Below are 13,794 nucleotides of genomic sequence, written 5' to 3' on the forward strand. Positions count from 1 at the left end.
CTGCCTGAAGCCGGGGGTGGAAGACAGGAGTGGATCACTCCATAATTGCCCTGTTTTGTACACTCCTCCTGAAGCTTTAGTGTGGGCCACTGTTGGAGGCAGGATACTGGGCAAGGTGGAGCATGGTCTGACTCAGAATGGCAGCTCTTATGTTGTTACATGTGGGGCATTGTTAGCAAGTGTATTCATGGCTTCGCAGAAGAGCAGAGGGTTTGTTGGGGGAGAGTGGGAGGGGACATAATCGGATCTATTGTGTATGTCAGGTGTGTTCCCCATAGCATTTGAGCACCATCACGCAAAAAGAATGGAGAAAAAGAGGAGTTGGGTCCCAGCCGCGATGGGTAGAAATGGGTCTGGCTGGAACCAGGGAAGCGCTGAGAAGGAGCACTCTGTCTTGCGGCACTCCAGCTGTTTCCCAGCTCCAGGCGAAAGCTGTGGTCCTTGGCGTCTCCAGTGTGTGTGTGGATTATGGAGCGTCTCCTTGCGTTGCATCCCTGATACTGTCCTCAGCCCCCTTATGCGGGGAGAAGGGGCAGGCCAGGAAACAGATGAACCTTGGGCTCCATCGCACGTCTTAGTAGAGATTAACTTTCTCTTCCCCTTTCATTGGTTCGTGGGGCTGGGGTGGGGGATGACCAGGACTGGGCTACTGCAGCAGTGGGACAGAGAGGGGCGAGCTGGTGGGAGCCCTGCCAGATTGTGAGCGTGGCCAGGACCAGTTAGCAAAGCCCTAGCCCGTCTGTCTCAGACCCTGCCTGCAGATGGAGCCTTTGTGAGTCACGGGGAGTGACTCCGGTCAGGGTAGGTGGAGAGTGAAGATACTGCATGCCCAGCTAGCGTGGGTGTAAACAGCAGTGTAGACAGTGAGGGACAGCTTAGGTGGGTAGAGCAGAGTGCCCCACGCACCTGAACCCCCGGGGTCTATACCCTGTCCGGCTCTCTACGTGCCCAAGCAGAGCCTTGCGCGTCTACACGGCTATTTTTACCACTTAGTGTCCCGCTGCCTCCCTGCTGCTGGTGCTATTCCCTGTACTCTGCACACCGCCGAAAGTGTAGACTCCCCCTTGGCAGAGCTCGGCTGAGCTCAGCTCGAAGTCACTGCTATGCAGATCCCGTCCTGGCTTGTGTCTCAGGGACTTCCTGGGGGAAACGTCGGGGACGCGAGAGATCTATGATCACAGCTACCTTCTTCCTTTTCCATGCACACTTCTGCTCCTGAGCTGGCACTGCTGAGCTGTGCCAGGCAAAATCAACAGGCATCTTTAGTTAACACTTAAAAAAAAAAAAAAAAGAACCCGAACAAACAGAGCCCTTTTCTCTCCTGTGTTTTTCACGTACAGCTACGGCGTGTCCTCTGTTTGATGTTATCTTCAAAGGTACAGATATCCTCTGTGCACACACACACCGCGTAGGACAAACCAAAGCAATTCCAGTCCTCTCACCCCCTGGCAGCCCTGCCATCCATCACACTGATTCAAACCCTGGTGGAATGCTCCCAAGGTCAAGCACAATCACCAGCCCGTGTCGCAGGCAGAAAATGCAGCCCTCGTTTGCCTTGTGTGAACACAGCACACAAGAAGCATGTGTGCAGGCACTGGGCTAGATCCTGTGCTGACTTTCAACCCCAGGGACTGCGCTCAGCCCCAGGGACTGGTGGAATTGAACAGAGTGTCAGTCAGCACAGAATTTGACCATTTATTCTGTATAGAGATAGGTACACACCTGGGGGTATCCGCTCGCTGACACATGCACTCCGATATGGATGCAGACGTACGCACAAACACTGGGATGCATGCACATACGCAGATGCATACAGATGTGCAAGCACACATCTGTTCATAGCTGCACATACACGTATGGATTCTTACAGACATCAGAGTGTATAGACAGGCACCCACTCAAATGTGCGTTCTCTTGCATGGTCTCGCACACAGACAGATGGACACACATACTAATATGCACACACGGATACACACACACATTTGGATGTGCATATACGCCCACTGTGTGCACCCTTGCATGGTCTCACACACAATCATGCAGCTGTGCGTACACACACCCAGATGAACACAGACACTCACACACAGGTGCGCACCCCTGGCACATGCAGCCACAGGCACATGCTGTCTAACACGGCACGTCCAGCGCCTCCCGGAACCCCCTCTAAGCCCTGCTCTGTCTGTCTCTCTGTCTGCACAGGAAGAGAAGAAGGTCCCTCCCCCGATACCAAAGAAGCCGCCGCGCTCCAAGGTGCACCCGGTGAAGGAGCGCTCCCTGGACTCCGTTGACCGGCAGCGGCAGGAAGCCAGGAAAAGGCTCCTGGCGGCCAAGAGAGCTGCCTCCTTCCGCCAGAACTCAGCCACCGAGAGCGCAGACAGTATCGAGATCTACATCCCCGAGGCCCAGACCAGGCTGTGAACGGAGCCCTGGCTTTTCTACCCACACCGTACAGAGAGAGTACATAGCTCACTGTGATGGCCAGGGCCCGAGCCGCAGGGACCCCCGGGGGCAGCTCTCGGCCCACTCACAGCTTCTCGACTTTTTATCGTCTACGATTCATGGATCCAACGGCAAATGAACACGAGCCTGGTTCTGTCCTGCCCTCATGCTCCTCCCCGTGGGGCAGCGCTCTCCCCGACCCTGCCTGCCCACAAGCCCCTTCCTGGCCTTTCCCCATTGCCCTCTCCCTGAGCCCCCTGTCTGCCCTGAAGCCTTTTCTGCCCTCCATCTCCCCTCCTTCTTGCAGCCCTGTCCCCTTCCAAGCCCATCTCCCCTTCCCTGTACCCTCCTTTCACATCTCTTTGTACCTTGCTCCTTGCAGCCCTCCTCCCCTTTGTGTCCCCCTCTCCTCATGTCCCCCCTCTTCTCCTGCTTTCCCCCTTATACGGGAGAGGGAGGAGCCCCCCCAGCTCAGCTGATTGGGGGGCAGGCAGGGCCACCCCCGCACCTCCGTGTGTCCTCCCCCACACGGTCGCGCCACCTTTAACTTCTCCCATTTCCTCAATTCAATGCAAACAAAGCGTCTTGTGGGGGGAAACGCCGCCGAGCTCCATGCTGCACCAGAGGGGGAACCTGTGCCAAAGTCACCATTGCTGGCAGCCCGGCGGGCCAGCTTCCCTTGCTGGCATGAGGCTTCGGGCCGTGGTAGGCATGAGGGGCAGTCCCTCCCCGGACCCCCACCATGGTTCAGTCCCATCCCTGCCTCTCGCTTGGGCAACTCGGGGAATCCATGGTCATAGACCTCTATACATATATACATATAACCGAAGGAATAAAACAAAAACTACACATGACCACAGCTGTGTTCCTGCTGGTGAGACTGGGATCAGATCATCAGGAAATCCGTGGCAGCCGCAAAACCAGCCCCTGCTTTCCCTACACTTACATCGTCAGTAAGAATATGCTATGATTTCTCTTCTTTCTTCCTTTCTCTCTTTCTTTCCCTTCCTGCAAGCGTGAATCCTGGGCCTGCGCTGGCGTGCGTCCGCTCGCCACGGAAGGCTAGGAGACGGTCAAAACTTGGATGGTCACTTTATTTTCCATCCCTCTTTGATTTCCCCACCAGCTGCTGGTCTGACTAGTTTATCCTGGGAGTGAAATTCGAGGGTGAGGCTGGGCGGGGGGAGGAGCAGGTGTCTTTGGAGCAGCGTTTGGTTTCTGTCTAGCAATGGCAAGGGCTGGCAGAAACTAAGGTCTTTGGGGTTGGTTTCGGGTTTCCCTTGCTGCTGTCCCCTCTCCCATTAGACAGGGCATAGAAAGAAGCCTGGCCTTTCAAGTGACCAATCCACCATGCAGGGTATTGGTCCTGAGCCAAGTGCAGGGCACTGGTTCTGACCCATCTGCATCTGGTTTAAAGACACGGCTGTCCCCAGGGGCCAGCCGGAGCAGACGGCAGGGAATGGCAAACGTGCCATTGACAACCCATCTTGCCTTAGGAGGAAGAGGAACCTGCTGTTGCGTCCCCAGGGTGTTGCTGGGCCGGCTCCTTGCGTTGTATTTACCAGTGTTAAGGAAGGTGAGAAAACCCTTGGAGCTGTTAACTGCACAGACGGAGCTCCAGCAGGCGAGGGTACTTGGGAACGACGTTTCTGTGGACAGAGCTGGCCTGTCTGAATGTTGGGGGGGGAAGTGGGGGGCTCGGGGGCCGCCTGTGGGGTGAAATGCGGGTTCGTTGTTACTTGCCACGTCTGTTCTATAGGATGATTCCAGAGCCTCTGTTTCATGGCTTCTCAACCCAAGGGTCACAAACCCCTGGTACTGAATGGGGTGGGGGTCTCAGCCAGGTGGGAGTGGATTCTGGTACGGAAAAGCTTGAGAACGCCTGTGCAATAGCAGCCCTGGCAAAGGTGACGCTCCATTCACCATGTGGACCCTTGAGCATTGGAGCGGGAGGTTTTATTCCCGCCGGGCTGCGATGGGGCTTGCCATGCCGGCCCTGGCTGCCCAGCCCATAGAGAAGCCCTTCCCCTACAGTGCAAACCAACGGGAGCGGTAGGCACTCAGGAGCGAGCCATGCCAATGCCAGCCAGGCCCACTGCCTCTTGGCCCTTCTCCCTCCATCACAAACGCTCCCCAGCCCCTCTCCCTGCCCTGCAGCTGCCCTGCGGGGGGCTACCCAAGCCCTCTGGCTTTGCCAAAGCCTCCATTTGGCTCCTGCCGCCCAGTGGTGCAGCCTACGTTCTCCTCTGCTGAGGAGCAGTTTTCGGTGTCACCTGCTGCTCCCGTCCCGGGGACCCATCTGGGCTCACAGACGCCAGGACAGGGCCCCTCCTTCGCAGCATGGTGCCCTACCGAGCAAGGCAGCAGCCTTCGCTGCTGGCAGCCGGGTTAGGCCATGAAGAGAGTCCGGCAGGGCCAAGGCCTGGAGGTTCAGCCTGAGTAAGGACTGGGGCAGGCCAGCAGGCATTAGCTTTCAGTCTCTATCTGGCCAATAGTGCCCAGGGACAGCAGCTCCTGGTTGTTGCGTTCCAGGAACCGCCCTCCCCGGTCAGTCACTGTCACTAACGCCAGCTGGGAAAGTGACTTGGAAAAGCAAAGCCCTGGCAGGGAAGGGCAAGTGGAACTGGAGGTTGCCATGGTGGCGGGGCTCTGGCTCGTGGCCTGTGGGTCATCATCCTGCGCCTCATGCAGTCCTTTACCTCGCAGCAAAGCGAGTATGAAATGCGGCCGTTCTGTTCGGTGGTGCCTACCTCCGCTTTGCACTGGTGTAAAAGATGGGCCCTGGGGGGCGATGGAGGATTGGGACCCTGCTCTCTTCAGACCACCTCAGTGACGATAACCTCCAGCAGCTGCACTGGCTCCCTAGCCGCCAGCCCCCCTGGGAGGCAGGGTAAGTGCTGCTCTCCTTAGTAGATGGGGAAATGGAGGCACAGGGAGCCCAGAGGCATGACTCCAAAGCTCCAGTCTGTCACTGGAGACCGACCCAAGACATGAATGTGGGTCTGCCCTTCCCCAAGCTGAGTTCCTGCTTGTGAGAGTGGCAGATAGGATATTGCATTACAAGAACCCCCTCCTCCATGGGTATCCCATCCTCCATGGTATGGCATTAGCAGTGCCCTGTCCTCCCGGGTATCATGAGGAATGCCCTCACACTCATGCTACACTAGAGGAGGTGCCCTCTCTTTTGTGAAGCCGTAAAGGGGATGCCCTCCTCTCCCTGGCATGGCTGCCACGGTAGCTTTCTTCAGGGCTCATGGGGTGACCCCCCTATAGCAGGAAGCCATCACTCCTAACAGCATATAGATGAAATGCCTGGGGAGCCTGTTGTCCACCGCCCCCTCTGCGCATCATTACCCGTATACAAGCCAAAGGTTGGGCTCCACACTCCTCATATTACCCATCATGGGCACCTTCTCCACCAGGCTGTAGTCCTGAGCGTGCCGAATGGAGGGGGTGATTTCAGACCAGGCTAGGCCCTCTCAGGTGAGGCGGTAGGGGATAGGGCATAAACAGAGGGGCCCTGTAGGGTGGGTACCCGCCAGGATCTTGGAGATCAGATGGTCCAAGTTCTCCCCTGCTGGTTGTCCTGGGTTGTCTTTCCTCTCCTTTTCACTCATTCTGCTCCCCAGCCGTGCAGACCCCTCCTTCCCCCCCCAGAGTACAGTCTGTTCCACCTGCCCTGATGTCTGTAAGGCTGGGGAGCAGAGAGTTCACCCACTGAGCCAGGTGTCCTGCCCTGGGAAAATGGGGTTGCCAAGCCACCCACTCTGAAAGGTCAAGGAAAAAACTCAGTGCTGCCTTCTCACATTGTCCCTCCTTCCAACTGGGGAGCCCCCTGCACTGTGAAACCCTTCAAGGGGGACCCCCCCGTCTTCTCGCCACCCTATGATTGTACCAGCTCCTGCTCCCTGCCCACTCAGCTATCTTGGAGACGCCCTGCTTCAGACACGAAGAGGGGAGGAAAGATCCCAAGAAGAGTGGCTAAAGGAGCAGCAAGGCAAGGAGCAGTGACACCAGCCACAGCCTAGGCGGCCAGATCTCTAGGGCAGGGACTGTCTTTTTCATGAGCATACAGCACCTAGCACTATGGAGGCCCCGATCCCTGACTGGGTCCCTCAGGTGCCAATAGTAAATTTCAGCCCAAGGGGACATCCTGCCTGGTGCATGCTGGGATTCCTCCCTGTAGCACCTGGGACAGGTAGGATGTACTGAGAGATGGGAGATTCCGCAACCATACTGGCTTGGGCAGGTGGAGGGAGGAGAGCTTAATTCTACCAAGAGCAATGCACCACTAACCCCTGGGGCCTTTACATCCCCACCTTGGATGGGATCCATACCATGACCTGGTGCTAAACCCTCCCCCGGCCTCTGTTATGTGCCTGTCCAGTTGGGAGGGTTTGAAAGAATCATATCATGGCCTCGGGTTACTACATTAAAATAACAGGTTTCAGAGTAGCAGCCGTGTTAGTCTGTATTCGCAAAAAGAAAAGGAGGACTTGTGGCACCTTAGAGACTAATAAATTTATTTGAGCATAAGCTTTCGTGAGCTACAGCTCACTTCATTGGATGCATCCGGTGAAGTGAGCTGTAGCTCACGAAAGCTTATGCTCAGATAAATTTGTTAGTCTCTAAGGTGCCACAAGTCCTCCTTTTCTTTTTACATTAAAATAGATGTTTAAAGGGAAGGAGGGGGGAATCCAACCAGCATATCCTGGAACAGAGAATCATGAAAAAAATTCCCAGCAGCGTGAGATCTGGCCCAGCTGGAGGAGGGGAAAGGCAGGAGACTCCTTGCTCAGCATCCAATACTCTCCAATACGCTGCTGTTACCGTCCCGGCCAGGAAAGCAACCATCAGCTCGATTCACCTGTTCTCTGCCTCCGTCCACACTTTAGTTCTTAGCAATGTGCCTGGAAGAGGAAGCCCTTCCACTTGTAAGTTCTGTAAGACAAACAATACTGTACAGTGACTGTGACATGTGGTTTCATTTTTATTGTAACAAACTTAGCCGTACTGTAATAAAGACGACTCTTTGATTACTCTGGGCCTGGCACCATTCTCCCAGCCGGTGCTAGTCTCACCTTTGACCCTTCGTGTCCTATGTCTCACTTTCTTGTCTGGTTTAAGGGAAGGGGAGGGCTGAGTCTGGAGTCAGCTCACCACGGTGGGGACTTGCTGCTCTTCTCTGGGAGCAGGAGGTAGGTGGCTTGTCACGATGCTGGGGAAGATGCAGAGCTGACCGCATCTCTCCTGCACAACTCACTACGCTGCCCGGTGGCTTGCCGAGTCTGCTGCAAGGGGCCACGGGAACAGACTTTATTAGCAGAGGGCTCCCTGCAGCAGCTGGGCTGGGCCCTGCATGTTACCACGGCTGAGACTGGAAGGGGGCTCCTAACAGCGTCTGCAGGGAGCAGCTTTACCAGTTGAGGTACAGCGAGTGCCTCCTGCCTGAGCCCCCAGGAGCTGTGCAGAGCTCTGTATTGAGAGGGGGCAGCAGAGCTGTGAATCGGGGAACCCAGGGCTGGAACCACTGCGGGGAGGGAGGCTCTGGGTCTGGACTGAGAGGCTTGGCCCAGCCTGCTCTTCACTCCCAAGCTGTTCGGGTGGTTTTGACGGACTGTCTCCAACCCGAGGGCTACATCCTGGGGCAAACCGGGTGTTTGTGTAGCCCCGAGGTTCACCCCGTGTCAGCAAACCCCGCTCCCGAGCGGGTGAGGGAGAGGCTCCACGATTAGACCCACCCGAAGTGACTGGAGACGGCCTTGGCTGGCGTCTAAGAACCGGCCCTGGCAACGAAGGCGGAGGAGAAGCCTCAAGCCAGCTGGCCAGGGCGTCCCACCTCATCCCAGCTTCCTGCAGGAACCGTCCCCGCCGGCCACCTCCCCGGTGCCCCGGGCCTGGGCGGACAGATACCCTCCCGCCCCGGTCCCAAGCGGTGCTGCCGGTTTGGACCCAGGCAGAGCCTGGGTGAAATGTCCACAGGCAGCGCCTGGCTCTGCTGCCTGGCAGGAGGGGTCCCAGCGAGGCTTGGCCCCCCGGGCTCCAGCCGCATCCAGGGGCCTGGCCACCCCGGGCCGGGGCCACCGCGGGCCCCTTGGCAGCCTGGCTCCCAGGCAAAGGCCCCGGGGCTGAATCCCAGCCCGGGGGGGGCCAGGGCTCTGCCGGCCTTGGAGAGGGACGAGTTTGACGGAGCGGGGCTCTTCTGCCCCTGAGCCCCGAAGTCCAGCCGGGTCGGGGCGAACGGGCCCCGCGGAGCCCCCGCGCCGAGCCCACAAGGGCCCCAGGGGGCGGCCCACGGGGGGGGGGGCTCCCCGGGGGGGCCCTGCTGGAAATCAAGCCCCAGGCCGGACGCTGCCCGGGGGAGGGACGTTTGGGGCCCGGCCCGTCCCCGCGCTCTCCAGCAGGGGCCGGCCCGGGCTCCGGCCCTGCCTCCGCGGCCGCCCATCGAGGGCGGGAGGCGGAGGCGGAGGCGGCGCGGCCTGGCCCGGAAGCCGGCGGCGGGGAGAGGGGCCGGGCCGGGCGGCAGAGGTGAGAGGGGGCCGGGCCCGCTGCGGGGGTCCGGCCTGGGGCCGCCCCGTCCCCGCCGCGCTCTGGCCGGGGCGGCCTGGACCCCCCTGGGCTGGGCTGGGGGCTGGACCCCCCCCGTCTGCGGGGCCGGGGGAGGGGAGGTGGGGGGGCGGCAGGCCGAGGCCTCCGCCTGGGTCACTGCGGGAAGGAGCCTCCGCCCTCGTGTTCCTGCCCCCGGGATTCAGCGGGACTCGCGGGCCCGGCGCGGCAAAGGCCGAGTAGCCTGGGAGAGGGACCCTGCCCGGGGGGCCAGGGCTGAGCTGTGTGCATGGGGAGCCCGGGGCTGGGATGGGGGGGGTTGGATCAGGACTGGGGGGCCTGGGCTGAGCTGGGGGGGGAGCCCGGGGCTGGGATAGTGGGGGGGGGGTTGGATCAGGATCGGGGGGCCAGGGCTGAGCTGTGTGCGTGGGGAGCCCGGGGCTGGGATGGGGGGGGGATTGGATCAGGATCGGGGGGCCAGGGCTGAGCTGTGTGCGTGGGGAGCCCGGGGCTGGGATGGGGGGGGCCTATGGATCAGGATCGGGGGGCCAGGGCTGAACTGTGTGCGTGGGGAGCCCGGGGCTGGGATGGGGGGGGTTGGATCAGGATCGGGGGGCCAGGGCTGAGCTGTGTGCGTGGGGAGCCCGGGGCTGGGATGGGGGGGCCCATGGATCAGGATCGGGGGGCCAGGGCTGAGCTGTGTGCGTGGGGAGCCCGGGGCTGGGATGGGGGGGGCCCATGGATCAGGATCGGGGGGCCAGGGCTGAGCTGTGTGCGTGGGGAGCCCGAGGCTGGGATGGGGGGGGTTGGATCAGGATCGGGGGGCCTGGGCTGAGCTGTGTGCATGGGGAGCCCAGGGCTGGGATGGGGGGGTTGGATCAGGATCGGGGGGGCCTGGGCTGAGCTGTGTGCGTGGGGAGCCCAGGGCTGGGATGGGGGGGGGCCCATGGATCAGGACTGGGGGGCCTGCGCTGAGCTGTGTGCGTGGGGAGCCCGAGGCTGGGATAGCGGGGGGCCCATGGATCAAAGATTGGGGTGTGTCCCTCGTCGCCAGAGCTGTGTATACACTGTGCAGCCGCTGTTACTGTCCAGAGTCCACCAGAACTAAATTCCTTTCCTCTCCCTGCCCCAGACTAACCAGCCGCTGCCTTGATTATCCCCTCGGGTGGAGGGATCAGGAGTGGGCTCCTGTTTATACCTTGCTTTCCAAGCATAACACAAAGCACGGGGCAGGCTCCCAGCAGCTGTGTCCTGGGCGCTGGGAGATGAATGGGGTGTGTGGGGGGGGTGCTGTTCTGCCCTTTCTCTTAGGGATTGAGCTCTGCTGGAGCAGGAGACTCTGGAGACGCTCACTGTCCCTTGCCTTCCCCTAGGCACCCCAGAAGCTGTCAGGATTGGGGGGAGGTGGCTGGCATAGCGGGTTCAGCCCCCTAACTGCCCTGAAACCCTGCAGCCTGGTTGCCGAGCTACCCCAGGTGGGAGTTTGACCAGTGCCACCCGTGTAACACCCACGCGCTGAGGCGGGTCATGGCCACGTAGGTGGGTGTTTGGGGGGGACACGTGTAGCTAAGATATCTAGCCATCTGGAGGGTGCCAGCATGGGGGTGACTTGCCTGGAGTTCCGGGTTGGGCCTTTGGAGCTGGGTGTATCTGGGCCAAGGGGCAGGGTTAAGTGTGAGTGGTGATTTTGGGGCCCCCCTGGGGTGGAGGGAGATGCAGGGTGGGTCATGTGGGGGATGACGATGGTTTGGGATCTTGGAGGTTTGTCTGGGGAGCGGGGAAGGAAGGGGGCGACTCTCCCTTGGGTGGGGGGCTAGGAGGGAGGTGGGTCCATGCAGCTGTGACACTGACTCTGCCCCCCTCTCCAGAACACATCTGGTGCTGTCTCCTGGCATCGCCATGTGGCCCTTGCTGTGGATGACTGTGCGGACGTATGCCCCTTATGTCACCTTCCCTGTGGCCTTTGTGGTGGGGGCAGTGGGCTACCACCTGGAGTGGTTCATCCGTGGTGACTCCCCGCAGCCAGCTGAGGAGGAGAAGAGCATCTCGGAGCGGCGGGAGGACAGGAAGCTGCAGGAGATTGCGGGCAAGGACCTGACCGAGGTGGTGAGCCTCAAGGAGAAGCTGGAGTTCACCCCCAGGGCTGTGCTGAACAGGAACCGTCCAGAGAAGAGTTAACCAGGCTGCCCGGTTCCCCCTTTCCTTTGGGTTGGAGCTGAGCACCCAGTCCATCTGGCTGCAGGTCAGGACCCTGGGTCCCTTAGCTGGGCTCTTGGAGTCTGTCCTATCTCACCCATGTGTTTTCAACCCTAATCCACCAATATCTGGCTCGTGCTGGGCGTCCACCCCCGTCGCTCACAATGACTATCTTGTGAGGTGGCTGCTTGTTGGAGTTTCCCACCCATGGATGGAGGTGGAGGAGGCGGCATGGCCAAGGAAGCAGAGCTGGGCAGCCTTGGCCATTGCTGCCCGAGTCCCTGGCACACCCAGTCACTCAGCTAGGGAGAGGGATGACGCTCCAGAGGCTGCGCAGTTCCTGGAGGAGACAGCTCCACTCTCAGGGTGAACCAGGCCCTTGACGCTCGGCCCGCCCAGTCCTGGATCCCTCTGGATCTCCCTGGATTCTGCAGGCTTCCTTTGCATGGAAACAGCCAAGACTTGCATCCTGCCCAGGTGGTGGAGCGTGGCTGCCTCTGCCCAGATGCTGCGGTGTGTGTGTCCTGGGAGCTGAATGGCATGGGGTCAGAGTGGGGCAAGGAGGCTTGCACACTGCTCGCCTCCCTGTTCCTGGCTGGGATTCCCCTTCGCTTCTCAGGAACGCCAGATTCACCCTCGCTAGCAAGCACAGCCCCTCCCCAGCCTGAGGGCTCCAGCCCCCTTCGCTGTGGTGGATGCCCCTGGCGTCGGACTGGCAGCTGGCACAGAGTGTGAGGGAAGCTGTAATTGCCTGGCAGGCCAGAGACTAATGGAGGGAGCTGGAAGCCATTTCACCCTCCTGCCCCGGGAGCCCTGGCAGGGAGCTCTGGGTGCATTGCTGTGGGGCCGAGGTTTGGGAAATGAAATGACCTTGCAGTTGTGTAGAACGAAGCCAGATTAAACCAGCTTGAGAACTCAGAGCCTCCATTTTCTTCTTTCCCTCTTGAGTGTTTTGGCTCCCGGTTGGTACCATCCCATCCCCCTGCCTGACACCCAGCAGCCGAGCGGGATGTTCTAGGGAAAGATCCTGCCTCAGCGGCGTGAAGCTCGTGGGTCCTGCTTGGCTCTGGCGCAGCGGGAGGGGTGGCTGCGTCTCTTCCCCAGCAGCCCGGGTGGGGTGGGGAGTGCTGCCAGCAAGGCCCTCTGTGCACAAGCCGAGGCTGGGTTTCCTCGGGGAGGCAGCCTGCCTGGAGCTGACGTGAGACTCTCCTCTTCTAGAGGGGCTTGGAAATGCAGAGCTCCCATCCTCCAGTCTCCACCCTGTCCTGCTGGGTCCTAGCCACACCTCTCCTACATGGGACCTGGGCCTGACACTCCCCACTAATCCAGAGCAAAGCCCCTGTTACAAATTCTCTGGTAAACCTCCCCCCACCCCTGAATATTCCAGACATGACAGTGACAAGCCTTTGTGTTTGCTAGTGGCCACGGGAGGGGGAGGGGACGACTGGTGACCCCCTTAAAGGGGCCCAGTTCTAAGGGGTTGCAAAAGGAACAATGCAGGAGGTGCTGTGGGTACTTGGTACTTTCTAAGAAACCGGTGCCTTTAAGGGGTCTTGAGGAAGGTTCGTCCAATGGTCGGAGCACTAGCCTGGGCTGTGGAGGAAGACCTGGATTCAATTCCTGCTCGGCCACCGTGGGTGGGCCCTGGGAAGTCACTTAGTCCTCTTGTGCCTCGGTTCCCCATCTGTAAAATGGGGCTAAGAGCACTGTTGTGAGAGTAAACACTAAAGATTGGGAGGGGCTTAGACCCCCGGGCCAGATCAGTGTGATAGAGAGAAACTGGGCACCCACAATGAGTTGCCACTTGGAGGGTGAACACCCACAAAGCTTTATCCAGGTCCAAATCTGCCCCCTTTTAAAGGGAGAGGGACTTATTTTGAGCAGCGCGCTGCTGTTCCTTCATCGTAACAAGGGTAGCTGGGAAGAGCCGGTGTGTGCCAAGGGCTGAAATGTGCATTAGCAGGAGAAGGCATTAGACCTTCGTGACTGATCGCTGCCCGCCCACCCCTTTCCGGGATGGGGGGGCAAGGGTTGGGTTTGTTTTGTTTTGCTTTAAAGGGGCTTTTTCAAGATGAGTACAAATGCTTTCACAAGAGCCTGACCCTTCCTGCAAGCTGGCCTGTCAGCCTGGTTCGTAGCCATCTGCGTGGCTGTCTTCGGGAGAGGGCCAGAAACCTGCCCTGCACAGCGCTCTGCCTGTCAATCATTGCTACTAAACGATGGGGGTGGGGATGGAAAGTCGCCTTCCCCTTCACCTGCCCACCAATCCCGACTAACGTTTTCTTGACCCCTCAGGCCCTGACCCTGCTGCCCGCTTGCTGCTGGGAGCGCTGCCATTGACTTCAGCATGTATCCATGTCGTGATCCCTCGTGCACTGGCAGGGGGTGGGCTCAGCACCTCCCCGGGGCCGCAGGGCGGGGAGCTGGCTGGAGGGCGGGTGCCCCCGGAGAGTAGCCATGCTAGTGACGAGGAGACAGGACGAGGGGGTTGGACGGGAGGCCAGTGGCTGGCATGTGCAGCGAGGGGGAGGAGTGGGGATCTGGCACAGGTCTGGCTGCTGCAGTGAGGGCCTCCCCCTGCAGTGGCTGTGGTTGCTCTCAAAGCCACTGGAC

General features: G+C 59.8%; 2 protein-coding genes across 5 annotated transcripts in view; both read left to right on the top strand.

Annotated features, from left to right (window-relative positions):
• DLGAP3 (DLG associated protein 3) overlaps window positions 1–4,121 on the top strand; it is a 136,803-nt gene extending 132,682 nt beyond the window's left edge. For both annotated transcript variants that reach the window (XM_037881956.2, XM_037881957.2), the window contains exon 11: window positions 2,200–4,121. In XM_037881956.2, coding sequence (XP_037737884.1) covers window positions 2,200–2,418 — 219 coding nt within the window. In that variant the 3' untranslated portion in view covers window positions 2,419–4,121. The remainder of the gene's footprint in view (window positions 1–2,199) is intronic.
• Window positions 4,122–8,811: 4,690 nt separating this feature from the next.
• On the top strand, window positions 8,812–12,099 carry SMIM12 (small integral membrane protein 12). 3 transcript variants are annotated; one of them, XM_037881961.2, is made up of 2 exons: window positions 8,812–8,967; window positions 10,854–12,099. In XM_037881961.2, exon 2 carries the CDS (start codon window positions 10,885–10,887, stop codon window positions 11,161–11,163), a length of 279 nt encoding a protein of 92 aa, XP_037737889.1. In that variant the 5' UTR covers window positions 8,812–8,967; window positions 10,854–10,884; the 3' UTR covers window positions 11,164–12,099. The 3 variants fall into 3 exon arrangements, with proteins under 3 accessions (XP_037737889.1, XP_043388216.1, XP_027678934.1); XM_043532281.1 differs by lacking the exon at window positions 8,812–8,967 and adding an exon at window positions 9,805–9,825; XM_027823133.3 differs by lacking the exon at window positions 8,812–8,967 and adding an exon at window positions 9,991–10,524.
• The last annotated feature ends 1,695 nt before the right edge of the window (window positions 12,100–13,794 follow it).

The sequence above is a fragment of the Chelonia mydas genome, chromosome 19, assembly GCF_015237465.2.
Source record: "Chelonia mydas isolate rCheMyd1 chromosome 19, rCheMyd1.pri.v2, whole genome shotgun sequence".
Lineage (NCBI taxonomy): Eukaryota > Metazoa > Chordata > Testudines > Cheloniidae > Chelonia > Chelonia mydas.

Coding starts and splice junctions, on each gene's coding strand:
- SMIM12 (XM_037881961.2), top strand. CDS start 10,885: ATGTGGCCCTTGCTGTGGATGACTGTGCGGACGTATGCCCCTTATGTC.